Source organism: Lepidochelys kempii, chromosome 7 (assembly GCF_965140285.1).
Source record: "Lepidochelys kempii isolate rLepKem1 chromosome 7, rLepKem1.hap1, whole genome shotgun sequence".
NCBI classification, from domain to species: domain Eukaryota; kingdom Metazoa; phylum Chordata; order Testudines; family Cheloniidae; genus Lepidochelys; species Lepidochelys kempii.
The window spans coordinates 68,807,092-68,834,587 of NC_136386.1; the positions used below are offsets into that span (position 1 = coordinate 68,807,092).

Here is a 27,496-nt window from a genome sequence, read left to right on the forward strand (position 1 = left end):
GGAAAAGTATGGAATAGGTTTTTTGTGGGACGGGAAGGATTGTTAGGGAGCTACCCCCCTCTAGACCCTGGTTGACCTCTAGCATCTCTCATTCAGTCAGGCACTTCTGCCCCGTCCCAATGTGTTCCTGCACTCCCAGTCCACATGAGTCCCTCCTGTAGAAGTGCAATACAGGGACTTTCACCTCTAGAGAACCAAGCTGGTAGTAACCAAAAGTGTTTACCAGCAGATGTCTTTTCAATAGGTTATGTGAAGTGAGTTGCTGGTATCAGTATAGTGTTGTTCATCTCACAAAACCAACAGCTCAGTTGCCACCTTTCTTAGTTGTGACATCCAAGAATGTATTGGCCATTAAGGCTGAATTACTCCTTTACTACCAGAAATTGTTCCCCATGTCAAGGTTGAGATGTATCACCAAGGAGAGATTTGCATGACCACCAATGTCTCTAAGGTGCCACAAGTCCTCCTTTTCTTTTTATGAAACCTTTTGTTAGTGCACATGTTCTCACTCAATAATGTCTGAAACATTTCAGTTAATATACTGGTGCAGCGCTTGGTAGAAGATAAGAATGGATACAGAGTACCTCAAGAAATGCATAGGAAAATGCTTAACTGAAGGACTTGCAGAGGTGGCAGAGCATCGGCCAGCAGACCCAATTAATTATCTGGCATACTGGCTTTACAAATACAAGAAAAATTTAAATAAAGAAGAAGAGGTGAATTTCCTTCCATTTTAAAAAAATATTTTTTGACATTTAATCCCAATATGGCTGATTTTAGTTTCCATATTTTGTCATTGGTCAATGTCATAATTTTTCTGCAACGCTAGAGGAAGGTAGAGAGGGCCCAGCTGATAAAAGATCATGCAAAGACCCTGATAGAACTGGAAGTGGTACAAAAACTGAAAGCAGAAGAGCTCCTGATCAAGCAGAAAACTGAAGCACATTATCAGGTCTGGCAGAATTTAATCTTGTGTACTACATTTTAAAACTGAAATCTTATTATCTTTACATGCTTTTGAAAATTGAATATTAATAAAATTATTTTATATTTTAATCTAATAATGCAATAGTTTTAATCTAAAATGAGGTTTTTTACATTAAAAAATTAATCCTCACAATACTCCTGTAATTAGAATAGATAGGTAAATCATTTGTATCCCCATATTACAGATAAAAGAAAAGGAATTCTCACAGTGTCTCCAACTACCTAGCTAAAAGGGAAATTTAGATTATAATCCAACAACTCATGAAAAAAACACACCCCTGACCGACATAAATTTCACCAACAAAAGCACTGATGTGAACAGCATAGAGGGGCTACATGAGAGGCCTTATAGCGGCATAGCCACAGCAGTACAGCTGTACCGCTGTAAGGTCTGTAGTGTAGACATAGCCTGAGCGGTGACTTGGTGACGGTATTAGAGAAACAAGGTGGGTGAAGTAATATCTATTATTAGACCATCTTCTGTTGGTGAGAGAGACAAGCTTTCAAGCTTACACAGAGCTCTTCTTCAGGTCTCTTGATTACAGTATGTAAGCACCTTCGCAGGGAGAAGGGTACTAAAGGACTCTTTGATCTAGTGGAGACAGGCGTAACAAGAACCAGTGGCTGGAAACTGAACCCAAATGAAAAATTAGGCACACATTTTTAACAATGAAGATGATTCACCACTGAAACAACCTACAGGGAGATAATGGATTTTCCATTTCTTGATGTCTTCAGATCAAGATTGGATGCCTTTCTGGAAGGTATACTGTAGTCAAACACAAGTTACTGGGTTCAATACAGGAACAACTGGGTGAAATTTAATGGCCAGTGATACACAGGAGATCAGACTAGATGATCTAATGGTCCCTTCTGGCCTCCAAGTGTTACGAATATGACTTAAGAGGTCTAACCAAAACTGCTTTAATTGCTGCCAGCAGCCTTTGGTTAGTCTTCTCTAGGGCAGTGCTTATCAACCTTTTTTGGGCTCAGGACCCGTTTGTAACTGTTTATGGCTGGGATCTCAAACTCAAATCACCATGAGGGCCATGTGAGGACTAGTACATTGGCCAGATGGCCACATCACTGAAACCTTTTCATACAACAATACAAAAGTATAGTCAAAAATGAAGAGTAATATAGCATGCTATTAAAAGTCAATGTATTAACTTTTTTTAAATCCTGAATCTTTTTTTTTAAAATCCTGAATCTCAGGATTTTATATATGGTCAATATTTAAAAAAAAAACATCATAAAACAACAACTGGAAGACCTTTATAGCCTATAGGATTTCTATTTAAGTATGTACAATAAAGTACCTGAATTTGAAGGTATCTTATTTAACATGCTGAAGTTAAGCCAATGAATAAATTTAAGTTCAATTAATAAAAATCTTAGTATGTTTGCAGACAATTCACAAAGAGGAAGAAGGCTGTAATGACTGAATAGTTCACCCAACTCTGCTGTCAAACAAGCACCTTCTCCTGTTATAATGGTAGCATAAATGTTGCTCCCTCTACCCCGGCCCTGCCCTCACTCCACCCCTTCCATGAGGCCTCGCCCCTGCCCCACCTCTTCCCACCCTTCCCCACCCCCATTCCAACCCCTTCCCCAAAGTTCCTACCCCAACTCCGTCCCCTCCCTGCCCCTATTCCAACCTCTTCCCCAAATGCCTGCCCCAACCCCACCTCTTCTCCGCCTCCTATCCTGAGTGCGGCATCCCCACTCCTCCCTCATCCCTCCTGGAAAGTTCTAAGTGCTGCCAAACAGTTGTTTGGCAGCAGGAAGTGCTGGGAGGAGTGGCGGAGGAGCAGGGATGCAGCACGCTGGGGGGAGGGAGGAGGCGGGGGAGGGGAGCTTGGTTGCCGGTGGGTGCAGAGCATCCACTAATTTTTCCCCCTGGGTGCTCCAGCCCTGGAGCACCCAGGGAGTTCGCACCTATGATGGGCCGCAGGAAATAACTCTGCGGCCGCTGCATGTTTGAGACCCCTGGTTTATGGCCTGTCACAACCTAGGAAATAGTCTGGGGGTGGAGGCTCTGGGGTAGTTTTGGTCGGGTTCTGCCCCCTTGGGGCGGGGTAGAGTGGTTCTGCCAGCACTCACCCCACAGTGGCAGCTCCTGCAGCTCCTGTGCTGTGGGGCTGGCTAGGCTTGGCTTTTGGCTCTGGCCATTGCAACGTCCAGGATTGTAGCACTGCTCTGGTTTGGCTTCGCCCACCTGACTAGACCAAATTTGTGTGAGTTGTGAACTGGCCCATGGGTTTGCAGTGCCACTCGCTCAAATTTGACCTACACAGACTCCCGTCATCATGACGGCTGAGCCAAGCCTGAGTTGCACTGGGACCCCGGAGGTTGCAGTGCTTGCAGCAGAGAGACAAGCCCAGCCAGCCGCATGGGCCAGGAGCCACGGGAAGCGCCACACTACCCTCTGCAACATTCTGGTGACCCAATTTTAGGTCCTGATCCACGGGTTGAGAAACCCTGCTCTGGGGCAGTGTGATAGGGTCTGCGGAGGGCCAGGTGATCTAGTGGGTGTGAGATAACCAGGATACAATCTAAACGAACGAGTAGATGTGTCACCCCTGCCCTCTAACCTGGGGAGCCCTTTACAGGGCATTGCTGCTATGGCTTCCAGTCAAGACTGCTCACAAACACCCTCTAGCATGTAAGTTACTCTGAGCTATCTCTAAAAAAGAAAAGGAGTACTTGTGGCACCTTAGAGACTAACCAATTTATTTGAGCATAAGCTTCCGTGAGCTACAGCTCACTGCTACTCTGAAACCTGAGCTATCTCTGTGTGCACTTGCAGCATGCCAGTCACACTCAGGTTCTTACCAACCTGAATTATACTGCAGGGTGACCCTCTCCCACTCCCAGATTTTTCCCCAGAAAGGTAGGGTCTTGTACTGCCCAGCTCTATCCTGGACAAAACAAGCTCGTATATAAAGTCTGTCATTTTATTAATAGAACTGATATGCACTAATCTTGTTATCTCAAATGGAGTTACAAGAAAAATACAGATAAAACACAACTATTGCCTAACTTAGCAAGCCACGTTAAATTCAAAGCAAAGTTTTTCTCACCACATGTTCTCAAAAGTCTTACTGGCCAAACTCCTTAGACCAGGATCCCTTGTTCCATGTAATGACTGCTTCCATTGTTCCTACTCATACTGTGAATCGACTGGGGAGAGGGAGCAAGAGAGAGAGAGAAGGAGGAGAAAGGGAGCCTGGGGGTGTCAGTCCAGTTCCTTACCTGTGTGTATGGGCTTAGCTTTGCCTCAGGGTTTCAGTGTCCTTGCCCTCTTTTTACAGGGAGTGAAGGCGGTGGAGAATGAGGCTTATACACTCCTGCAGCAGGGGCACTTGATAAGGGAGCCCAGGTCCTTCAATTCCACCAGGCTCTGACTCAGTCAGTGTCTGGCCCTCGGAGTTACCAGCTGGGTCACTTCCTACCATCTGTCTCTCCCCATCGTTCCAAGTACAATATAAGATAACAAAAGGGAAAAAAAGACCTTCAACCCCAACGAGGCTCTGTCCCCTTCCTCCCCGGGAGACTTCTTCAAGACCCTTGTTCAGGAGCCCCCAGGAAAGGTCTGACTTCCTCCCCAATCTAAGTTGGGTTGCTCCCTTTTAAGCTTCCTCCCCAGCCAGGACATGCTGGTCTGGAGAAATGGGGCTACCTAGGCCCAGTATTGTCCTTTAACCCCCTTTGAGCCCAGTGTGGGGTTTGTGCATCCCATCAGAGGCTCCCAAAGTCATGACGATTGGTGGAGTTGAACCAGAGTTAGCCATGGCAGGAAATTCCCCAATGGATGAGACTCCAGGGGCTGGCTCTCCATGACTTGCGTGGCATCTCACAACCAGCAACATGAGTGAAGTTGGACATTGCAGAAATGAAGAAAAGAAGTGTGAGCTACTGGGAGATAATGTGCTGAATGTCCTACTTAGCCTGCCAGTTTGAAGTTCTCAGCACTAAGGGCTGGTCTTCACTACACAGTTAGGTCGACAGAAGGGAGCCTTATGTCGACCTAATTATGTCAGTGTCTACACTACAGCCTTTCTCCTACCAATGTAAGTGCCCTACTACACCGACATAATAACTCCACCTCCACGAGAGGCGTAAGGCTTATGGTGGTGTAGTTAGAGTGACACAGCATCTGTGTAGACAGTGTCCCTCACATTGGCTGTCTTGTCAATTTTGCGGCTTCTGCCATGAAATTGACAAGAAAGCCAGGCAGCTAGATCCCAGCTACCCCATCCCGCTCCCTGCTGGGAGCCGGGGCGAGAAGGGAAGCCAGCTTCAGACTCCACTCCCATATGTGAGCCAAGGTGAGAAGACTGAGCTCCTCTTCCCCGCCCCATCCAGCCTCCCCCTGGTGAGGATATGCACCACTTACCCAAGGAGAGTGGTGTGGACATGCATCACCACAGTAATTACTGTGGTGGCTGAAAGTCAACCTAATATAGGTCGACTTAGATTTGTAATGGAGACATACCCTTACTGTTAAAGAATTTAGAAAAATATTCTGTATAGGGCTAATCCTGCTCCCACTGCAGTCAATGGCAAAACCTCATTGGGAAAGAGATGAGGCATGTAGTCTGTCTGTTTCTCTTTTTGTTTGTTTGAATCAAATGTAACTTTTATCATAGAAGATCATTATTGAACAGTATCCAAGAAAGATGACAGCAGAACTGATCAACAAGTCTGGAACCCCTAATTTGGCAACGGTTGCAGAGGTTGATGAGACTGTTATTTAGAGTAAGTATTATACCTAACAATACAAATAATGTCTAAACAGTTTTTCTCACCCACATGTTCTCAACAGTCTTACTGGCTCCATTCATAGGTACTACAGTTAATGTTCCTTAGTACTTTGCCTGCTTTAGTCCATGATTACGTGACACACTTTGAAAAAGTGGGTTGACATACACCACTAGACAAGCACCAATCTTTAATCAAATATAAGAATGACTTCAGCAACCTCTTTTTTATGTAGATAATTTTGTGTTTTAGATATAACATGATTTGTCCATAAAAATGTTTTTCTATAAAACAAGAAAACGTATGGCTACAAACAAGTAAAAAGACAGTCAACTTTTAATCTGCCTGGGAAACAATATGCTGGAAATGTGCTGCTTTTTTCAGTTTAGTTAAGGAATAGAATGTATCATAGTTTTGTTATTTGTGGGACTTACATTATGAGCCAGTTTAAAGAATGAAAATGTTCCTGGAAGAATTTTAATGTAAGAAAACCCAGCTAAACTTGAGTAAAAGCCATGTATTTAACAAAAAAAATCACAAAGGTAATTTAAGTTTTGCAGCCAAATGTCTGTCTTTTTAAGTAATGTTGTGCCATAGCCTGATTAAAGCTAGAAATTTCCAAAGTAAGGTAGTCTGACTCTATTTCCTTGTCTGGGGTGGCCAACCTGTGGCTCCGGAGCCATATGCGGCTCTTCAGAAGTTAATATGCGGCTCCTTGTCTAGGCACCGACTCTGGGGCTGGAGCTACAGGTGCCAACTTTCCAATGTGCCAAGGGGTGCCCACTGCTCAACCCCTGGCTCTGCCACAGGCCCTGCCCCCACTCCACCCCTTCCCGTCCCCTCCCCTGAGCCGGCCGTGCTCTCGCTCCTCCCTGCCAAAGAGCCTCCTGCATGCCACGAAACAGCTGATCGGGAGGTGCGGGGAGGGAGGAGGCGGTGCTGATTGGTGGGGCTGCCAGTGGGTGGGAGGCACTGGGAGCAGGGGGTTGGGAGCGGAATTGGGGCTGCTGACTTATTACTGTGGCTCTTTGGCAATGTACATTGGTAAATTCTAGCTCCTTCTCAGGCTCAAATTGACCACCCCTGTCCTTATCTATTAATTCCCTAGCTCACATTCATACACACACCTGAACCTTGTCACTGCAGTGCAGGCTCTTTGTGAACATCAATAGTTCTGTTGCAGGTGGAGGGCTGATGATATGCCTTTTTAAACAGGAGCGATACCTTATGAGTGTAACAAAATTGTAGTTTGAAGCAGACACCCTAGCATGAAACATATAGGAAAAATCATCAACACCTGGGACCGTGGACTAATCTCTTAAGTCACTGTCATGGATGGTATCTACACTCACAGATATATGTCTCTAGTTGGTGGTGGGAAGAAGTTAGGGGAGGGAAAACCTGACCTTAAATAGAATCGGTACACCTTCATCCAAAAAAAGGGAATATGCATTCAAAAAGCACACAGCCATACAAGAGTGGGAAAACATGGGATTAAAATCAAATTCTATATTGCCAAATGAAGAATAGTCATGGTTTTTGATTGAGTGGACAATATTATATGAATAGAAAAGAAACTGGGTAAATATACTGCATACTGACAGAATAAACTCATGTACACTGATTGGCTGTGAACTAGAGTTCCTTGTGCAACAAAATTTACCTGTTGGGGTCATGAAGATACCTCTCCAGAGTGTATCAGAAATTAAGGAAGCAAATAAGATGCTTGGTGTGTTTTTAAAAAGCAACAAACTGTTCTAGCTTAATGTTAACCTCTGCAATTCACTGTCACAAGAAGTTCCTACTCCTATCTAGTCAGAGAAGCTGCTTGAGTTCCATTAGCCTGCTGACATCAGAAGCATTTCCTGTTTCCATCTTTAAAGGGAGATGGATAGTTACAATGAAAATAAGTGGAGAAAATCTTGGATTTAAAAGAGAATTGTGCAAAATTCATTCTTTTCCTCCTCTCTGAAAACAAAAGCGACCTAGTTATTCTTTGGGTTTTTCTTTTTCTTTGCTGTCTCACTCTGAAATATTTACAGGAGCATTACATATGTGTTATGTTTAAATCGTAAACTCATTAAGTTTTAATTTCAGCACATGAATGAAAACTTTATTTTAAAAAGTTTAAAGGAAAGTGCTGAGAATAACAAATTTCTTGTTATACTTGTTATGAAACAATAAGAAAGTTGTAGTATTAGATAAAAGCCTAGAAGATGAAGGCAAAAGGATGGTAATATTGGTGCCCTGGGAAACGGGTATATGGCTAGTGGGTGAAATCACTTGTCATTGGATATTGAAGGGAGATCAGTGGGTGAAGTTATAAACTATTAGGTAGAGGGGGACTTGGTTTGCTAAAATTCAGAAATGTCAGATGTCCTGTCCACATTTTAAAAACATGGCTAAACAAAGCTATCTGGCTAGCTCAACTTTCTTTGTCTTCACAATGTTGAATTCATGAGGTAATTCTTTCTCTTGTTAACTGGAAAATGGAATAGCTGATATTTAATACTGTAAATGAGTGATTTACGTTTATTGATTTCCAAACATCATTTATCTGACTCAACATACCTAATATGAAAGAAAGACAAGGTGTGTGAGGTAATATCTTTTATTGGACCAATAGTTGGTGAGAGAGACATGCTTTCGAGCCACAGAGAAGTCTTCTTCAGGTCTGGGGGCAGGTGTACATTTAAAGCACTGCACTGGCGCAGCTGCAGTGTTTATTACTAAATGAAGATGCTCCTATGCTGACAGGAGAGTGAGTCAGCATAGTTAATCCATTTCCACAAGAGGAGATGGCTATGTTGATGGGAGAAGCCCTCCTGCTGACACAGTGCTGTGTACAACAGGGGACAGGTCAGTATAACTACATTGCTCAGGAGTGTGGATTTTTCACCCCCCAGAGCGACGTAGTTATACCAGTATAAGTGTGTAGTGTAAACATGGCCTGGCAAAGGTACTCTCAGCAGGCAAGTCTACACTACAAAATTAAGTCGACCTAAGTTAGGTCAATGTACAGCCACTGCCATAATTAAATTGCTTTTGCATGTCCACACTACACTCCTTCTTACAGCGGTGCGCATTCTCACCAGAAGCCCTTATACCTACTTAACTGTCAGCATGGGGCACTGTGGGACAGCTTCTGAAAGGCAGCAACAGTTGATGTAAGCAACAGTGTCTACACTGACACAGGATTGACCTGTCGACCTAAGCGTTATGTCTGTTAGGGAGGTGGAGTTAAGTCAGTGTAGTAGGTGAGTTACATCAGTGGGAGCTACATTTTAATGTAGATGCTTACAGAGATAGGTTGACCTAACTCTATAGTGTAAACCAGGCCAGAGTCACAGCACAATTGCAAGGTGGAATAGATAGTTTATCGTAGGTAGTTAGCACATAATGTACGGGACCATTCTAGAGTGGCCAATTAACACCTCTGCAGTCATAGGATAAAAAGAGGGGTTTAATGGGTTACAGATTGTTGTACTAAGCCATAGATCCAGTGTCTCTATTCAGACCATGATTTTTAGTGTCTCGCAGAGTTATGAATTTAAGCTTCCTGCCTTATCTTTTGAAAGTGTTGTGCAGGTTTCCTTTGAGGACTGATAGGTCAGAGAGAGATCGCTTTGTGAAAAGTGTTTACCCACAGGTGATAGGGTGTTTTTTCTTATAATTTTCCTTTGTGAGTTCATTTGAGAGCATAGTGTTTTTCTGGTTTCACCCACATAGTTGCTATTGGGGCATTCTGTGCGCTGGATGAGGTTTACCATGTTGTGATAGGCATATGTAGAATCCATGGATCTTCAAAGGCGTGTTGTGTTGGGTGTTGACCATTGTAGCAGTGGAGATATGTCCACAGGTTTTGCATCCGTTGTGCTGGCAGGGTCTGGTGCCACTTTGAGTTGGTGTGTTCTTGTCTCTGGGGAGCTAGCTCCTGATAAGCTTGAAGAGCTTGGGGGTTGTTTGGAAGCCAGAAGTGGAGGCTCAGAAAAGATTTCTTTCAGGATGGGGTCCCCATCAAGTATGGGTTGTAGCTGTTTGAGGTTACCCCAGTATGGATTCCAGTGTGGTTTGACAGGTGACAACTAGATGTGTGGTCAGAGGGGGTTTTATTTCTGTATTGAAGCATGTTTTCTTGGGGTATTTTGGTGGCCTGTTACATAATGTGATCTTTGTTTGGTGATGGCAGGTTTAAATGTGTTAAGGTGTATATTCTGGACTTACTCCTCACAGGTATCTGAATGCCTGGCTGCAGGTAACAGATTTCTTGATGCATATAATATGAAAGAAGTAGTTAGAAAAATAAAGACACAATGGACTGAGGAAATAAACAAATAATTGTTACAAAGTTAAATATAAGCATTATCAAGAGTTAAGTAAGTCCAAGAGTTAAGGACTGCTAAAAATCACTGAAAAAGGAGAATCAATGAATAAACAGCAATCCTGCCTTTTTGATATTATACATCATTCTTTATTTGTGGAAATAAATATTACAAAACAGATAATAATATGATTTGATTATTTTGCCAAAAGTGTATTTGTTTTTGATTGTACACAAAAATTCATTCTTTTCATACATAGAAAGAAAGAAAGGAGAAGGTTGTCGACATTTTGGCAGATGGTAAAGCTGTGGAAACAAACCAGGAACCATCAAAGGACAAACCTGACAGGGAAGACGACTCAGTACATGAATGAGAATGAGCTGAATGAATCACTAACAGGACATCTCATGAGGGAGCTTCAAATGAGAACACTGCAAGCAAAGATCCCATAAAGCTTTCTGAAATGTCTGGTAGAACACAGCAAACCTAGGAATGAATAAGACATGAAAACCAAAGACATAGTAGTTTCACATGACAAGTATGAATCCAGTGAAGAACTGAAATTAATATAAAGACAAAAAATAAGGTATATGAATTGACTAAATTATCTTCCTCTTGTGTACAGTACTCTGGAAATTAGTAGGAAAGAGTCTTCCTTTCTGTTCATGATGGTCCACAGATACTAAGGCCCTGATCCTGAAATGTAATATGTGTGTGCAGACTGGTGTCTGTATTTGCATGGGAAAGTAAAATAAAGCAGTGCACGATAAAAGACTTTGGAGCACTTTTTTCTTTAAACTTTCTGTACCTCTTACATCCTTGCATTCTACACCACCTATTATATTGATTTTTAAAAATATGTCCTGGCAAATATAATGACACTACTAATTTTGTACTCATATTTAATGGATCCAATTTGATTACTGTATCTGTAATTGCTAATTTTGGAAATAGTGCACCCTTTAGAACAGTTCTTAAAGTGGTAGACTTTACTAAATCTCAGTCACAAAGCAAATGAAACTGGCATCTTTACATTTTGCCTGTGAAACAGTATCCTGGATTTCTAGTTAAATAATTGCATAAAATATCTTCTGAATAATTCTACTGTGCACCTGCTAAACTTAGAATTTGTTTTAACTGCTTCAAAGTTTTTAATAAGGTTTTAGCACAGCTCCTATGGCCAATCATATTTTAAAATCTAGGTTATTAAAAGCTATTTTATCCTGTATGTTCAGTTGTCTATAGGTTTTTTATGATTATGCATACTTTGGATCCAATTTGAATGAGGGAAGTGTCAAAAATCATGTTTTCTTGTATGTATTCAGGAGGCCATCAAAATAATTTGGATCAAAAGTTGTTGGAGTTTTTCCTCAATAAAAATGTACCATTTAAAAGTTTCATAACACACTTATGCACATGACTTTAGACTAGAGAGATGGAATGGAAGAGCCTCAGTCACAATCTCCAAATAGGCTTTTCACATTGTAAGAAATTCCAGATGGGGTAAGGGAGAGGAGAGGAAGAGAAGGATAATTTATAGCTGATCGTGCTTCTCTAGAAGGGCATTCACCATTAATCTATTTTACAGCCCTCATTTGCATGTAACTTCCACTGAAGTCAGCTGGAATTCTGTGAAGCAAGCCCTAAATCTACAATTAGCAAACAAAACCTAAATACAATGACAGTTAAGGTAGTAAGTGGCAGGACACAATCCGTCCACCCCTAACGTTAGAATCATGGAAATAAGAGGAAAAACTTGTGTCCTTTCCACCTTCATATTACATACAACTACAACACATGATAGCACAGGGGTTCTCAAACGGCAGGTCGTGACCCCTCAGGGGGTCACAAGGTTGTTACATGGGGGTCACAGCAGCGTCACCAGGCTCTCGCCTCTTCCCGCAGCTCCCATTGGCCGGGAACAGCAAACCGCGGCCACTGGGAGCTGCGGGCGGACATGCAAATGTAAACAAATGGTCTGGCGGTCCATCAGTGGCTTGCCCTGATGGGCTGCATGCGGGCCGCAGGTTGCCCACCACAGGTCCATACTGATTACAGGTTCTGCTGAATAACGATCCAAAGGAGAGCAGACCAAAGCATGTTCATTTTCATCATCTGAGTCAGATACCACCAGCAGAAGGCTGATTTTATTTTCTGGTGGTTCAGGTTCTGTAGTTTCTGCATCAGAGTGTTGCTCTTTTAAGACTTCTGAAAGCATGCTCCACACCTCGTCCCTTTCAGATTTTGGACAGCACTTTCAATTCTTAAACTTTGGGTCGAGTGCTGTAGCTACCCTTCGAAATCTCACATTGGCACCTTCTTTGCATTTTGTCAAATCTGTGAAAGAATTCTTAAAAAGAACATGTGCTTGGTCATCATCGGAGACCGCTATAACACGAAATATATGGCAGAATGCGGGTAAAACAGAAGAGGAGACATACCATTCTCCCCCAAAGAGTTCAGTCACAAATTTAATTAATGCATTGTTTTTTTAACAAGCATCATCAGCATGGAAGCATGTCCTCTGGAATGGTGGCCAACGCATGAAGGGGCATATGAACGTTTAGCATATCTGGCACGTAAATACCTTGCAATGCCAGCTACAAAAGCGCCATGCGAATGCCTGTTCTCACTTTCAGGTGACATTGTAAATAAGAAGCAGGCAGCAGTATCTCTCATAAATATAAACAAACTTGTTTGCTTATCGATTGGCTGAACAAGTAGAACTGTGTGGATTTATAGGCTCTAAAGTTTTACATAGTTTTGTTTTTGAGTGCCTTTATATAACAACAACAAAAATCTACATTTGTAAGTTGCACTTTCACAATAAAGAGATTGCATTACAGTACTTGTATGAGGTGAACTGAAAAATACTTTCTTTATCATTTTTACAGTGCAAATATTTGTAATCAAATATAATATAAAGTGAGCACTGTACACTTTGTATTCTGTGTTGCAACAGAAATAAATCTATTTGAAAATGTAGAAAAACAACCAAAAATATTTAATAAATTTCAATTGGTATTCTTTTAACAGTGTGATTAATCACAATTAATTTTTTTAATCAAAATTATTTTTTTGAGTTAATTGCATGAGTTACCTGTGATTAATCAACAGCTCTACTTATACGTAAGGAAATATTCAGGCCAGTTTAAACTCAAAATGAGGCAGAGAGTTTGTCATTAAAAAGGACTGCACTAAAAGACCAGTAAAATCTTACCAAATGAATACATCATAGTAGAAGTTCAAAAATATATAGACGAGTTCATACCGATGGGACAATTTACACTTTATATTTTGAACTAGTAGATTTCCTCATAGGTAAGGAATGAGTATATTCCATACAAAATTTTAGAAACTTGAGTTCCTCTAATTAAGTTATAACAAATGTACATACAGATCATATCCCCTACAGCTAACCCCTGAACAGCCTTCTTGCAACTCTTATCATAGAGGGCTTGTGAAGTGGCTTTTCATGGTTGTAGGACTAACTCCACCTCCATCCCCTTCCTGGTCTCTCTTAATGCACCCCATTAGATGTCAGGCCTCATGCCCTTGCCTCTCCTGGGATGGAATTCCACAAATCTCCCACTCTTATACCACGGCCTGGGCTACAGTATCCTATGTCAGGTTTCAGAGTAGCAGCTGTGTTAGTCTGTAGCCGCAAAAAGAAAAGGAGTGCTTGTGGCACCTTAGAGACTAACAAATGTATTTGAGCATAAGCTTTTGTGAGCTACAGCTCACTTCATCGGACATCACTTCACAAGTACTCCTTTTTTTTTAGTATCCTATGTATTAACTGTATTTACCCAGGAGATGTGACAGAATTTGGCACCTGTGGTTCTTCCTTCTGGGAGTCCGTGATTAGTGTGAAATTTAGTGATCAGACAACCTTTTCAAAAACATTTGAAAGAACAAAGCATTTAGAGAAAAAGGATTTTGAAACAGTCAACCAACATGCATATCCATCTTAGTTAAATCCTACAAACCCAGCTTCTTCAGATATCCCAGGAGGTGCCTGTGTCAGTCTGGTTTCTCCCAACAATTCCCCAACAACTATCTGTTATACCTGTTTAACCTGTTATAGTCCTTTTTGATCCCAGGCCTTGGCCCTGCTTCTCAAAGCCAGTTCTGTAAGATGGATGGAATCAGGAGGTAAAATATTAAAAGTTAATAGTTTGGGCATTGTCTCTCAACAACACAAGTGTTTTTTCAAGGGATGGCTTATCTTCATCCATTCCATTTTCTTTCTGCTTGTTTTTCTTATAGCACGCTATTACACTAAACCAATGTACAGTATTCATACAGTAAACTTCCCAATAACATGGTCAACATAGCATACAACATTCATAAATTATCACAGAACTGCTCCACAACTCCCTTTGGTGTGAGGGGTGCAGGTAGGAATGTGGGGTGGAGGGCGTAGGAGTTCCCGTTTGGTGCTCAGGGTGGGGGTGAGAATGTGGGGGGTGCAAGAATCAGGGCATGGTGTGTGGGGGCGCTGGGTATGTGTGGGGAGTGCAGGAGTCAGGGCAGGGGGTGTGTGAGGAGGGTGCAGGAGTCAGGGCAGAGGGCTGGGTATGTGTGGGGGGTGCAGGAGTCAGGGCTGGGGCCGTGGGGGGATGCAGGGGTCAGGGCAGGAGGCTGAGGTGTGAGGGGGTGCAGGGGTCAAGGCAGAGGGCTGGGAGTGTGTGGGGGGGGGTGCAGGGGTCAGGGCAGAGGGCTGAGTGTGTGTGGGGGGATGTAGGGGTCAGGGCAGAGTGCTGAGGGTGTGGGCTAGGGTCGTGGGGGTGCTCCCAGCCTCCTGCCCAGAGCGGCTCACGGCAGGGGCTGGAGGGGATATGCCCTGATTCCACTCCCCTTCCTCAAGGCCCCGTCCCCACCTCTTCTCTGCCTCCTCCCCAGAGCAGTGAGCATGCTGCGGCTCCACTTCTCTGGGCAGGAACCCAGCACATTGGGGGAACAGGTGGGGGAGGGGGGAGCTTGCCTGCCTTGCAGCAGCAGCTGGCAGGCCCAAGCTTCTTCACCCTGCCTCTGCAGGGGGGCGGAAAAGAGAGGGTCAGGGCAAACAAGATTTTTAATGGCACACTGCTGCCTGTCAGGGTCCTGGCCTGGGTTCGGCAGCGGGCTGAGTGGGGCTGGTGGCTGGGACCTGGCAGGCAGCAGCGTGCCATTAAAAATCAGCTCGCGTGCCGTCTTTGGCACACGTGCCATAGGTTGCCGACCCCTGGTCTAGGTTTAGCGAGCCAGTCAATTGATGAGTCAGATAATGCCAACTCATCACAAATATTGTCAAATATCCTAGCAAGAATGATCTGATGTCAGTGGCAGCCTACATTTTTGATTGCATCACTGTGCCAGTCTTTCATTTTTTAGAAGTGAATTTCAAGGTGTTTCACATTTTTCCTGAATTAGAATAACTCGGCGGTTAAGTAACCTGCTTTTTGTAGTTAGGCATATCTATCTAAGACAGAGGTTCTCAATCAGTGGGGCATGCCCAACTTTCTAGGGGAGTACTAAATTTGAGTGAGTCGCATTGTGAGCCACCTAAGGTCACAATGCCCCTAAATTTGGCCGGGCTGCCCCTCCTTCAAGATGCCAGGATGCAGGAGCTCCTTCAAGAGGGAGAGGTAGACCAGCCAACTTTTTAGCCACATTTTAAAAAATGCCAACTTGGGATGTGATTAAAACAAGATTGAGAACCTGATTTAAGGCTAAGTCTATTGGAGTTTATAAAGTCTGTTTTGTTACTGCTCTAATAAATTAGAGCTTTAAAATATGAGATTAAATAAAATATGAGATTATTTAAAATATGAGATTATATTTAACCAATCAAATGCCCAACCTTTGCAGTCATAATCAGTGGCGAAAAACTTCTGGCCTGTGCTCCCCTTCTGGGGGGCCAGAAAGGAGAGGCATGTGCATAATCATATACGGCTCCAAAGAGTTGGCTCATTATTTATTTTACCAGACAACCTTACACGATGACCATGTAACACAAGGAAAATAAATCATTGCAACTTAGTCAATCAACTCACAATCCCATCGAGTACCACTAAAACCCAGCAGTTAGGGAAGAAAAATATATTTCCTTAATGGCTAGCTACATTTCCCAGAATGAAAGATTGCATTACACTATAATGTATGATATTTTTAAAATCATCTTTCTCCATTTTAATGCATCAGTAGTCATAAGTAATGGCTGCCACATGTGTTGATTTTAAACAAACATAAATACATTTGTCACGTGTAGAGTGGTAAATCTGTAGAATTTATTAGTGTAACTGCATTGCAGCAGTTAATGAGGAAACTGGAGGTTTTAGCAGTAAGGAAGGGACACTTTGATAGAGCACATAGTACTGGGGAAGGAGCAGCAGGCGGTCTGAGTTTTTAGCAGTTGGCTAAGGTTCTATCATAGCCAAACTCACCAATCCAATGGTGGGGTTTTCTCTGTTCTGCAACTGGAAGCAAGACAAGATTTAAAAGATTTGCTGTTACATCTTGTTATTTTTTTCAATAGTCTGCATGTTCGTGTTACATTTTTGATAAATAAACTCTTAGGATTCTTTTTATTTAAGATCATGGTAGAAGGGTTGGTTTGTTTTTTTTAAAAAAGTTGTGAAAAACTGATACAAACTTATTCTGTCATTTCTCCATCTTCTTCTTCTACTCCTCTGATGTATAGGACATTGTTACATTTTATCAACACTTCACCAAGGTGTCCTGACAATGCACCATCTATGCATTCTTCTGTGTTTGCAAGCTGCATGTTCATGTAGCCATTGACAGAGGCCAGGTAGCCCTTCAGAGTAGCAGCTGTGTTAGTCTGTATCTGCAAAAAGAAAAGGAGGACTTGTGGCACCTTAGAAACTAACCAATTTATTTGAGCATAAGCTTTCGAGAGCTACAGCTCACTTCATGGGATGCATGCTGTGGAAAATCTCCCCACTGTATTTTCCACTGCATGCATCCCATGAAGTGAGCTACAAAGCTTATGTTCAAATAAATTGGTTAGTCTCTAAGGTGCCACAAGTCCTCCTTTTCTTTTTGCAGTTACCCTTGTACTCCATCCCCCACTTCAACTTCCCCATCACCAGCTTCCCCCTCAGCCTGTTCAGGAAGGGCTTGGGGTTCAGGGGCAAGCTCATGGTAACGCGGCCTGGCACAACGCGGCGGTAAAAACAAAAATTCATCGCAGGGCCGCACATGGGCCCGCTGGAGTTTAAGAGACAGGCAGGAAGGATAGGTGAATTTCTAAGTCAATTTGACGTGGTATTACTATAATCAACCCCCAAGTATTTTTTTTGGCCAGGTGATGTCGCCACTAGTTAACAATCCAGTGGCAGATCAGTCTTCTGTTCGTTTTCTCATTATAACTCCAGCTTTCTAGTTTAGAAGTTCGTATATATGTACACGAGTGAATGATTAAAATATTAGAGAAGAAAATGGGTTGTGTACATTTCAAACAGAACCAGTCAACCGTAACGAGTAAGCGGATTGGGTTACCTACGAAGTTACTGCGGGCGTACAGGGGCTGGTCCCGCAATGTGCTGCACAGGGGCAGACCGCCCCACCTCCGACCGCACCGTTTCAGCGTGAAGTCCGGCGGCGGCGGGGGAGTTAGGCGGAGATGGAGGCTGACTTTACAGGCTTAGTAGCCAGCTAGGCCCTTTGTTCATGCCTGGCACCACAAGTGTGACACAGGGGCAGGCCCTTCAGCTGCACCAGCCCAACGCCCCCCGCCTGCGGGCCCCCCTGGCACCGGGGCTGACACCCGCCGCCATGGCAGGAGCCGCAGCGAGCCCAGCCGAGGCCCGGACACCGCCGCTCCTTTCTCCCCGTCAGCATAACTGCGCCGCCGCCGCCGATCCCGCAGCAACCTACGCCCAGGCAGCGACTAAGAGTGCGCGTGCGCGCGGATGTGACGCACTCCGCCCCGCCGCCATCTTTCTGTGCTTTCTGCGCACGCGTCACCTTGTCGCGCACGCGCGCTAGGCCCGGGCAAGCTGGCCGGCCCGACGAAGGGGCTGACCCTGACCATGGCGGCGGCAGAGGCTGGGGCCCTGCCCGCTGAGCAGCGCGTGGGGCAGCTGGTGCTGCCGGGGGACGTGCTGCTGCTGCCCGCCCACCCCGAGGCGGATGGGGAGCGGCTGTGGCTGGGCCCGGGCGCCGCTCTGCCGGGCCGGTTGGTGTGCGGGCCGGGCCTGAGGAGCTGCGGGGCCGGGCTGCTGGTCACCAAGTGCGGGCTGCTGCGCCACCGCCAGGCGGGCGGGGCCGGAGGCGGCTCCGGCGGGGCCTACTGGGTGGACTCCCAGCAGAAGCGGGTGAGAGCGCCGGAGCTGGCGGGGCGGGGCCAAGGAATGAGGGGCGGGTGGCGCTGCAGAGCGGGGGCTGGCCGCAGTGGTGAGCTGGAGCCGGTTCGCTGGAGCCGGTTCGCTGGAACCGGGTGTTACATTTAGAAGCCCTTTTAGAACCGGTGGAGGGACAACCGGTTCTAAAAGGGCTTCAAAATTTAACAGCTGGCCAAAAGTGGCACCTTAGGCGCAGACTCCATGGGTGGTTCGGGGCTGGAGCACCCATGGGGAAAATTTGATGGGTGCAGAGCACCCACCGGCAGCTCCCTGCGCTGCGCTTGGCCCCAGCTCACCTCCGCTCCGCCCCTGAACGCACCCTCTTGCTCTGCTTCTCCATCCCTCCCCCCCAGGATTCCTGCAAATCAGCTGTTCGCGCTGGAAGCCTGGGAGGGCTGAGAAGCAAGCAGAGGCTTTGAGCTGGGGCGGGGAGCGGTTCCCTTGTGTGACCCCCGGGTTACCTGCTGTGGCGCGGGCAACCCTCCTCGTGCCCCAGCTTACCTCTGCTGTGCCTCCCTGGGCCTGAGCGCGAAGCCGCAGCTTGCTTCTCAGTCCTCCCAGGCTTCCCGCGCGAACAGCTGATTCGCAGGTGGGGGGGGCAAAGCGGGGCAGTGTGTTCAGAGGAGGAGGTGGTGGAGCGGAGGTGAGCTGGGGCTGGGCGGGGGGTGGGGAGCTGCTGGTGGGGGCTGAGCACCCAGGGAGTCGGTGCCTAAGGCGCCACTTTTGATATGATCAGTGGGTGAATGGCCGCTCCCTCTGTTCCCCCCCAACTACGCTACCCTGCTCCTAAGAGCCAGAGGGACCTGCTTGATGCTTCCTGGGAGCTGCCCCAGGTATGCACCGGCGGGACTCTCCACCTTGCCCGCAGCAGGTCCCTCTGGCTCTTAGGGGCAGGGCGGGGTGAGCACCCACTACGGTGGCCCACGAGACCCTCTTGCTCAGTTCTGGAGGCAGTCAGGGGAGGGGGGTGGATGGGGCAGGGGTCCCGCGAGGGGGAGCATCAAGGAACACAGGGGGTTGGTTGGGGCAGGAGTCCCAGGGGCAGGCCATGACCCCCTGGTGGGGTGAGGAGGGTTGTTAAGATTTTGGCAGCTCGTCACTGGCTGTACGTGCCTTTCCCCTGGTGGGCTTCGTGTGGCTCTGCGGCCGGAGCGCCTTGGCAGAAGCCCAGGTAAGCTGGCTCTGAAGCTCACCTTTGCTGCCGCGGTCCCTCTCTCCCTTCCCCTCGCCCCATGTTCTCACTCTCCAGGAGCTGCAGCTGGCTTCCTCTTTAAAGCTCAGTGTGGCACCCTTCATTCAGAGCTTCAAAGTGGCAGAACCGGAGTGGAAACCCCTTCCACTGCTTTCCTTGGGAATTGTGGGACTGCAGCCAACATCTGGTGTCCATTTATTCCCGTCCACACACAAATTACTACTATAGTGTGCCACAATGGCACGATTGACTAAAATCTGTTTACGATGCTGCTTATAATCCCCAACTTGAAGGCTAATGTGGCACAGGGATCAGTCCTTGTAAGGAGTGGTGCACGCTGTTGTTTTGTTACGTGGAGGTCATCCACAACTGTGTTCTTGTAATAACTAACCCTTCCATAACACTGTACAGTTGTATATCCAACGGTGTACATAAGTTGCTGCTCTAGGGCCACATAAGTACCAGGCTTCGAGCGGTAATTTACTACTGATGTGGTTGTGAAAGTGGGAGTGCTACCCTATACAGGGTTTTTCTGCCCTTTGCTGCATGCAACAAACCAGCTAGATATGTTCCTTGTTCCGTTGAGTGTTGCAACTGGTAGATGAGGTCGCTAGAGGTATCACTGGTAAAAATGCACTGCTGCTGGTAACAATGGGAGATTTTTTTCCTCCCCTTTGTGCCAAGTGTGGGAATCCTCTCCAGCATCTAAATTTACTCAGAAGACTTAACTGTAATCTCATGTGGAAAGAAGGGGGCTGAGGAGGTACTAAAATAACCTCACTTGATGCAGGCTGCAGCAACTGGTGGGATATGGGATAGTTGGCCAAAATTTCTCATAATAAACTTCTGTTAGGTAGAGTTGCTAGTTACAGAAATAGAAACATGGCCGTAATGGCTGAAAAGTTGCTATGTGGCTGTAAACTGTTATTGGTGAAGCGGACTGTGACCCTATTTGGTTGCAAACTCTCAATTCTAGCAGTAATGTGGAGAAGGGGCCTCCTAAAAGAGAAACCATCCAAATATTAATTAATGTAATGTTTTTGCTCATTCTGCTGCCATACTGAAATAATATCTTTCTGATGTGTAAATTGTTGTCATAACCTTAATGGAGAGTTAATGCTGAAATTTAAAGAAGATTTAAATGGCACTACTGATTATTTCGCTAGTCATCATGTTACAAGGTTGTCCCTTGTGAATTTGCTGTCGCTTCCCCTGAAAGAGAGACGCAATCAGGATGTCTTTCTGCAATTTTTTGTTACAGTCCAAATTTTATAGTGTTAATCTAAGGGCTTGTCTTCACTGTACTCAAAGCTAGGTTAGTTCCAGTGAGAGTGACCACCACACTGGAAAACAACACTGGAGTTACACAGAGTAATTGGATTTGCTGCTGGTGAGACTCTTGTAATTTGAGCTGTTGCATTCACACAGCATTACTAGATTCAGAATCACTCAAGCATCAACCCACCCACTCCCTCAAAGGGTCAGCTAGCTTGAGCTTAAAGCAACAATTAACTTGAGCTAGAGATTTGTGTGTGGATGGAAGTCAAGCTAGATAAACTTGACCTAACTGCTGTGAAGACACATCGTTAGGGTATGTCTTTATTACAGCTGGAATGTGCTTCCCAGTGGAGGTAGATAGGTGTGCTCGCTCAAGCTAATGCACTAAAAATAGAAGTGTGCCAGCAGCTAGTCTCCTGAGTACATACCCACAGTGTCTGGTATTATAGTACTGTGCCTTCTAAAAATAGAAGTTCATTTTGGTACTGTAGCAAGATTTTTTTTTCAGCAACTTATTTTGCAAATAAGTTTGGTCACTCAGCTTCTTTGTACACAATGCTTGTGTGTGTATGTATGTGTATATACATGTAAAAAGATATATTCATTTCTCGTATATGTCTTTTGTTTTCATTTTCAGTATGTCCCAGTCAAGGGAGATCATGTGATAGGCATAGTGACTATCAAGGCAGGTGACGTATTCAAAGTGGATGTCGGTGGAAGTGAGCAAGCTTCTTTGTCCTACTTGGCATTTGAAGGTGCAACCAAAAGAAACAGACCAAATGTGCAGGTAATGTTCTTGTTATATATATTGGCAGTATTGAAACCTTTAAAGTATTTTGTTTTCACTTTCTTGCAAAGTAACTATTTAAAATTTACTCAAATATTTGTCTGTATCCCTTAGTCATAAGATGTTCTGATATATGATAGATTTTCCATGACATGCACAAAGTTTTCTGTAGTAGCTTTGTTCCCTTCCCTTTTTCCTTGGCCTTTTTGTTGGGCTCTGGCAGAGGTCGTCAGTTAGAGATCCGGGATTTTCTTCTTTTGATCGCTGATCGTCATAGCAATATGTGCCAGACTTTGCCATTTGTTGTACAGAGGATGTATCTTCTCATAATATCACAGGCAGAAGATGGCAGTTCTGTGGTAGAACAGCCCTTCAAAGAGACAGTCTGAGATCAGTTTACGCCTAAAATTCATGTTTTATAAAACAGGCTCTTACAAAATGTGATTGTCACGCTGTCTGGAGTAGCGTCCGACTGGGAGTGTCTACTTCAGGGCAGACTGTCAAACAGGGTAGGACCCCCCCCTTGTCCCCCCCAACCTGGTGATGTGTTCTATAATTAGCTTTCACCAAGCCAGTAACAAATGTAAACTCCGGGATCACTGCAACAGTCTTACCAGGGAATCACAGACATTGGCACTGACTCCGTGGGTGCTGTGGGGCTGGAGCACCCATGGGGAAAAATTAGCAGGTGTGCCACTCCCACGGTCAGCCAAGCTCCCCCTACGCCTACTCTCTCTTCATCCCCCGAGCGTGGTGTCGTCCCTGCTCCTCCCCCTCCCAATGCTTCCCACCTGTCGCCTAACAGCTGTTCGGCGGCGCTTAGGACTTTCCGGGAGGGAGGGAGAGGATTGGGGACATGGCGCACTCGGGGGAGGAGGCGGTAAATAGGCAGGGCAGGGGAGGGGTTGAGGGGAGGGGTTGAGGGGAGGGGGAGGGTGGTGCAGGGGTGGACAGGGGCGGGTGGGAGTTGAGCACCCATGGAGCAGAGGGGAAGTCGGTGCCTATGATCACAAACATTCCCCTTAGAGTCTCCAGCCTATTTTGCCACTCAGACAAGCTGGACTAACAGTCAAAAGTCAATCCACGTTCAAGTTGCTTTCAGTCCAAGAGACGTTTACCGAAGATAATTTGGTACCCTAGATCTTATACCTAAGACAATGCCTGTAGCCAATCCTGTAATAAACTATCTAAAGATTTGTTAACTAGGAAAAAGAAATAAGAGAGTTACTTACAGGTTAAAGCAAGCAAGTGTGTACATATAAATGAGTTATAACCTAAATCCTAAGAGCATGAGAGTTTTAATGATCTGTCACTGAAAGTGTCCTTCGGGGCAGACCCAGGGGTAAGCCCTGGGGATCTCTGCCTCAAGACTTTGGCCCTGTCAGTTCAAAGCTAACAGCAAAGAGGGAAACAGAACATTTTCCTGTGACTTTATTTCCTTCATTCAGCTTCCAAGTCCGCAGGATGAGCTTCCTTGCACATTGCATTTCCAAGATGGGATAGCGCCAGTGATGAGCTGCCAAAATCTTAACAACTGGTTCCCTCCTCACCCCACGAGGGGGCCAGGCCCGCCCCTGGGACTCCTGCCCCATCCACCTCTGTCCCCTGACTGCCTCCAGAACCGGGCAGGAGGATCTCGTGGGCCACTGTAGTGGGTGCCCACCCCGCCCTGCCCCTAAGAGCCAGAGGGACCTGCCAGGGGCAAGGTGGGGAGTCCCACTGGTGCTTACCTGGGGCAGCTCCCAGGAAGCATCCGGCAGGTCCCTCTGGCTCCTAGGGGCGGGGTAGCGTAATTAGGGGGGGAACAGGAGGAGCGGCCATTCACCCACTGATCACATCAAAAGTGGCACCTTAGGCACCGACTCCCTGGGTGCTCTGCACCCACCAGCAGCTCCACACCCGGCCCCAACTCACCTCCGCTCCGTCGCCTCCTCTGAACACGCTGCCCCGCTTTGCTTCTTCCCCGAATCAGCTGTTCGCGCGGGAAGCCTGGGAGGGCTGAGAAGCAAGCGGCGGCTTCGCGCTCAGGCCCAGGGAGGCGGAGCGGAGGTGAGCTGGGGCACGAGGAGGGCTGCCCGCACCGCAGCATGTAACCCATGGGGGCGCACAGGGGAACCGCTCCCCGCCCCAGCTCACCTCCACCTCCCTGGGCCTGAGCGCAGAGCCGCTGCTTGCTTCTCAGCCTCCCCCAGGATTCCCGCGAATCAGCTGTTCGCGCGGGAAGCCTGGGGGAGTGGAGAAGCAGAGCGGGGCGGCGCGTTCAGGGGCGGAGCGGAGGTGAGCTGGGGCACGAGGAGGGCTGCCCGCACCGCAGCATGTAACCCATGGGGGCGCACAGGGGAACCGCTCCCCGCCCCAGCTCACCTCCACCTCCCTGGGCCTGAGCGCAGAGCCGCTGCTTGCTTCTCAGCCTCCCCCAGGATTCCCGCGAATCAGCTGTTCGCGCGGGAAGCCTGGGGGAGTGGAGAAGCAGAGCGGGGCGGCGCGTTCAGGGGCGGAGCGGAGGTGAGCTGGGGCCAAGCGCGGGGCAGGGAGCTGCCGGTGGGTGCTCTGCACCTACCAAATTTTCCCCGTGGGTGCTCCAGCCCCGAAGCACCCATGGAGTCAGCGCCTAAGGCGCCACTTCTGGCCAGTTGCTAAATTTAGAAGCCCTTCTAGAACTGGTTGTCCCTCCACCGATTCTAAAAGGGCTTCTAAATTTAACTGGCTCCAGTGAACCGGTGTGAATCGGCTCCAGCTCACCACTGGATAGGGCCATTAATTAGTTCAGAAGTTCAGTGCAAACATTTTCAAGGTTATTAAGAAAAATGTAGATATTTTCTTATAGCATAGAACAGGGTTTCTCAAACTTCATTGCACCACGACCCCCTTCTGACAACAAAAATTACTACATGACATACTACATCTGTCAGGGGGGACTGAAGCTTGAGCCTGCCTGAGCCTCATCACCCTGGGTGGAGGGGGCTGGGGGCCTGTAACCTGAGCCCTGCAACTCACGCCTGGAGCCCTTGGGCTTCAGCTTCAGCCCCAGGCAGTGGAGCTTGGGCTTTGGCCACATGTGGTGGGGCTTGGGTTTCGGCTTCAGCCCCAGACCCCAGCAAGTCTAACAGCAGCCCTATCAACCCCATTAAAACAGGGTTTTCCAGCATCACAGTGACATCAATAGAAATGTTTCTGTCTTTAATATTTAAATAGAAACTATTTTCTTTAGTATATGTATCCCAGTATTGCTGCATCCTGTAATATTCCATAACCAGAAAGTAAAACTGAAAAGCAAAGAGAAAAGAAGACTAACCCATTTTCATTATCCAAGCTGAGTGAAATGAAAAAGTAAACTATTTAAATTATGAAAGTAAGTTATGTTTAAAAGCCTTCTGTTTTAAATCTAAAAAGGAGTGAAAAGATGAGGAAACTGGTTTATTTTTAAAAATACCATATATGAGGTTTGTGGTGAGTGTTGCTTTAAAGGAAAGTCTCTGCTGCATACACGCAGAGTTCCTTTTGCAACTGTTGAGACGGCAACCCTATATAACTGAGCCAAGGAGTATGTAGATAATACGAGTTAACACCTGTAGCATCCACAAGACATGACTGCACTGGAAGAATGGATAAATGTTGAAAAATAAACTGCTTATATATCTCAATCTACTGTTGCATAACTGTGTATTTTTGTAAAGAACCTAGGGACGAGTTTAACCAAAAAGATATACAGACATGATACAGTTTCTCTGAACATTTCCCATCGCTTGTTTTAGGTGGGAGATCTTATTTATGGTCAATTCATTGTAGCCAATAAAGACATGGAACCAGAGATGGTCTGTATAGACAGCAGTGGAAGAGCGAATGGAATGGGAGTAATTGGACACGAAGGCCTGTTGTTTAAGGTTTCTTTAGGTCTAATAAGAAAGTAAGTATTACAATTTTTAACTTTCCAGGAATGAGAGAGAAGCTGAATTTTGTCAATTTTTTGAGCTGTGACAGATGAGTGAAACTCTTCATCTTGATGAAAACTGGTATGCACCCTAATATTTAATGCTTTAGCATTGGATGTCCATAACCAGCAGGTCTGAACAGTATAACATGTGGAGTAACAGATGTGTATTATATTGTTCTTAGGGCACATATTGTCAACATTATTGCCTGACAAAGTTGTTCTTTGTGGTCCTAAGTTTGTAATCAGCATACAAATATAATATAATATAAACAAGGGGAAACGAACAATAAAATACAATAAGTAGAAACCAACAGATGTCACAAAACTAAAAATGCTCCTCTCTGTTCCTCAATTACAAACTGGCATTTTAAATTAATAAGCCTCTGGTATGTTTGCTGTTTCCTTGAGAAAGTTGTACTCTAACCATATTCTACTATAGACTTTACCTTTTACTTTATTACGTGGTAGTGTATTGAAGTGGAATTTCTTTTCTACTTGATCTTCTTGCTACATTATTTAGAAAATATTGTGAACCCAATCCATCAGAAACTTGCTTTTGTCACCTATGGAGGCTAATCATAAATTTGCTATGTACATATTTCCGTCTTCAGTGGTGAAGTAGAATCTGTATATAGCAATTGGTTTGAGAATGACATCAGTTCCTTGAACACAGTCTTCACCCAGCCTTCAGTGGCATTCTCAAGCATCCTTAGAAGTCTCTCTTCCAAAGAGTACCAAGAAAAGGACTGTGAAGAAACAAAAAAAGAATTCCGTTTCCTCCCTCCAAAAGCTATGCAGGGGATGAGAGAAGGAAGGGGCAATAGCAAAAAATACCCTCTATTGTTCAAAGATTTTTAATTAGCACCTCTTCCTCATACAGTCTGGATGAACTGTTACAGGTTAGAATAAATCCTATTTTCTGCTCAGTCGCAAATGAGGAGCTAAAAATCAACTTAATTAAGTCTGGTTCACAAACACTAGACTATCTTCATTATGATTGTTGCATGGTGTCACTGCAGGATACATTTGGGGGGGGATTTTAAAATTTAATCTTAACTCTTAATTTCCTCTTGGTTTTGGAATTTTTTAAAATTAAACTCATACATGAGCACTAAACAAGAAGTTCAAAATGTTACTATGTTATATTATAATAAAGTTTGAATCCATGTTTTCAGCTCGGTTCAGCCTTAACTATTGAAGTTGCTACAGATGCCTTCATACTCCTAGTGGTATTAGCAGTAGTCCTGTCATTGACTGGCAACACTGAAATGTATTTGTTACACAATAATTTCTTCTTCTGCCATCCCTTTTACTTTGTTTTCAGGCTTTTAGCTCCCAATTGTGAAATCATTCAGGAATTGGGACAACTCTACCCTTTTGAGATAGTGTTTGGAATGAATGGAAGAATATGGGCAAAGGCAAAAACAATTCAACAGACTTTAATTGTGGCAAATATCTTGGAAGCCTGTGAGCATATGACAGCAGAACAAAGAACACAAGCATTTGCCAAACTATCAGAGAGATGATGTAAAGAAAACATCTTGGGTTCTTTTCAGTCTTTGCAATGATTGTAATATTTTTGTATTCAGATGTATATTAATAACTCATTTTTAAACTTTGTGTGTCTCCTATTTAATTTTTCCCCTCTTTCCCGATCCTTCAGTCTGTTTAGTCTTCTGTATTCAAGCATTCTTTTCACTTTCTTAGCAGCAGTGTTTGATTATTATGAAACACAAAGATGTAATTTTTAAAGTCTCTCACAATAGTGTCACTGGAGAGCATGCTTATTTTTGCAACACAGAATTTAGTAGCAACACTAATTCTTCCATCACATGAGAGCAGAAAACGCAGTTGATCGCCTACATGCATTTGGTGTTCCTT

At 45.2% G+C, this 27,496-nt stretch overlaps 2 protein-coding genes and 1 long non-coding RNA gene across 5 annotated transcripts in view; 2 read left to right on the top strand and 1 right to left on the bottom strand.

Annotated features, from left to right (window-relative positions):
* The window catches only part of LOC140914730 (DPY30 domain-containing protein 1), a 12,460-nt gene extending 1,613 nt beyond the window's left edge, over positions 1-10,847 (top strand). For 2 of the 3 annotated variants that reach the window (XM_073353273.2, XM_073353274.2), the window contains exons 2-5: positions 534-716; positions 830-952; positions 5,640-5,748; positions 10,333-10,847. In XM_073353273.2, the coding sequence (XP_073209374.2) occupies positions 570-716; positions 830-952; positions 5,640-5,747 (378 nt within the window). In that variant the 5' untranslated portion in view covers positions 534-569 and the 3' untranslated portion in view covers position 5,748; positions 10,333-10,847. The remainder of the gene's footprint in view (positions 1-533; positions 717-829; positions 953-5,639; positions 5,749-10,332) is intronic. The other variant, XM_073353275.2, reaches the window with a different exon arrangement.
* LOC140914731 (uncharacterized) lies at positions 9,118-18,514 on the bottom strand. Its single transcript, XR_012159970.2, has 3 exons — positions 17,580-18,514; positions 13,883-16,905; positions 9,118-12,423 (listed from the first exon to the last, which is right to left on the bottom strand). It is a non-coding gene; the product is annotated as an uncharacterized LOC140914731 (long non-coding RNA).
* EXOSC3 (exosome component 3) lies at positions 18,053-27,233 on the top strand. Its single transcript, XM_073353269.2, has 4 exons — positions 18,053-18,397; positions 21,532-21,681; positions 25,437-25,588; positions 26,940-27,233. Exons 1-4 carry the CDS (start codon positions 18,113-18,115, stop codon positions 27,139-27,141), a joined length of 789 nt encoding a protein of 262 aa, XP_073209370.1. The 5' UTR covers positions 18,053-18,112; the 3' UTR covers positions 27,142-27,233.
* The last annotated feature ends 263 nt before the right edge of the window (positions 27,234-27,496 follow it).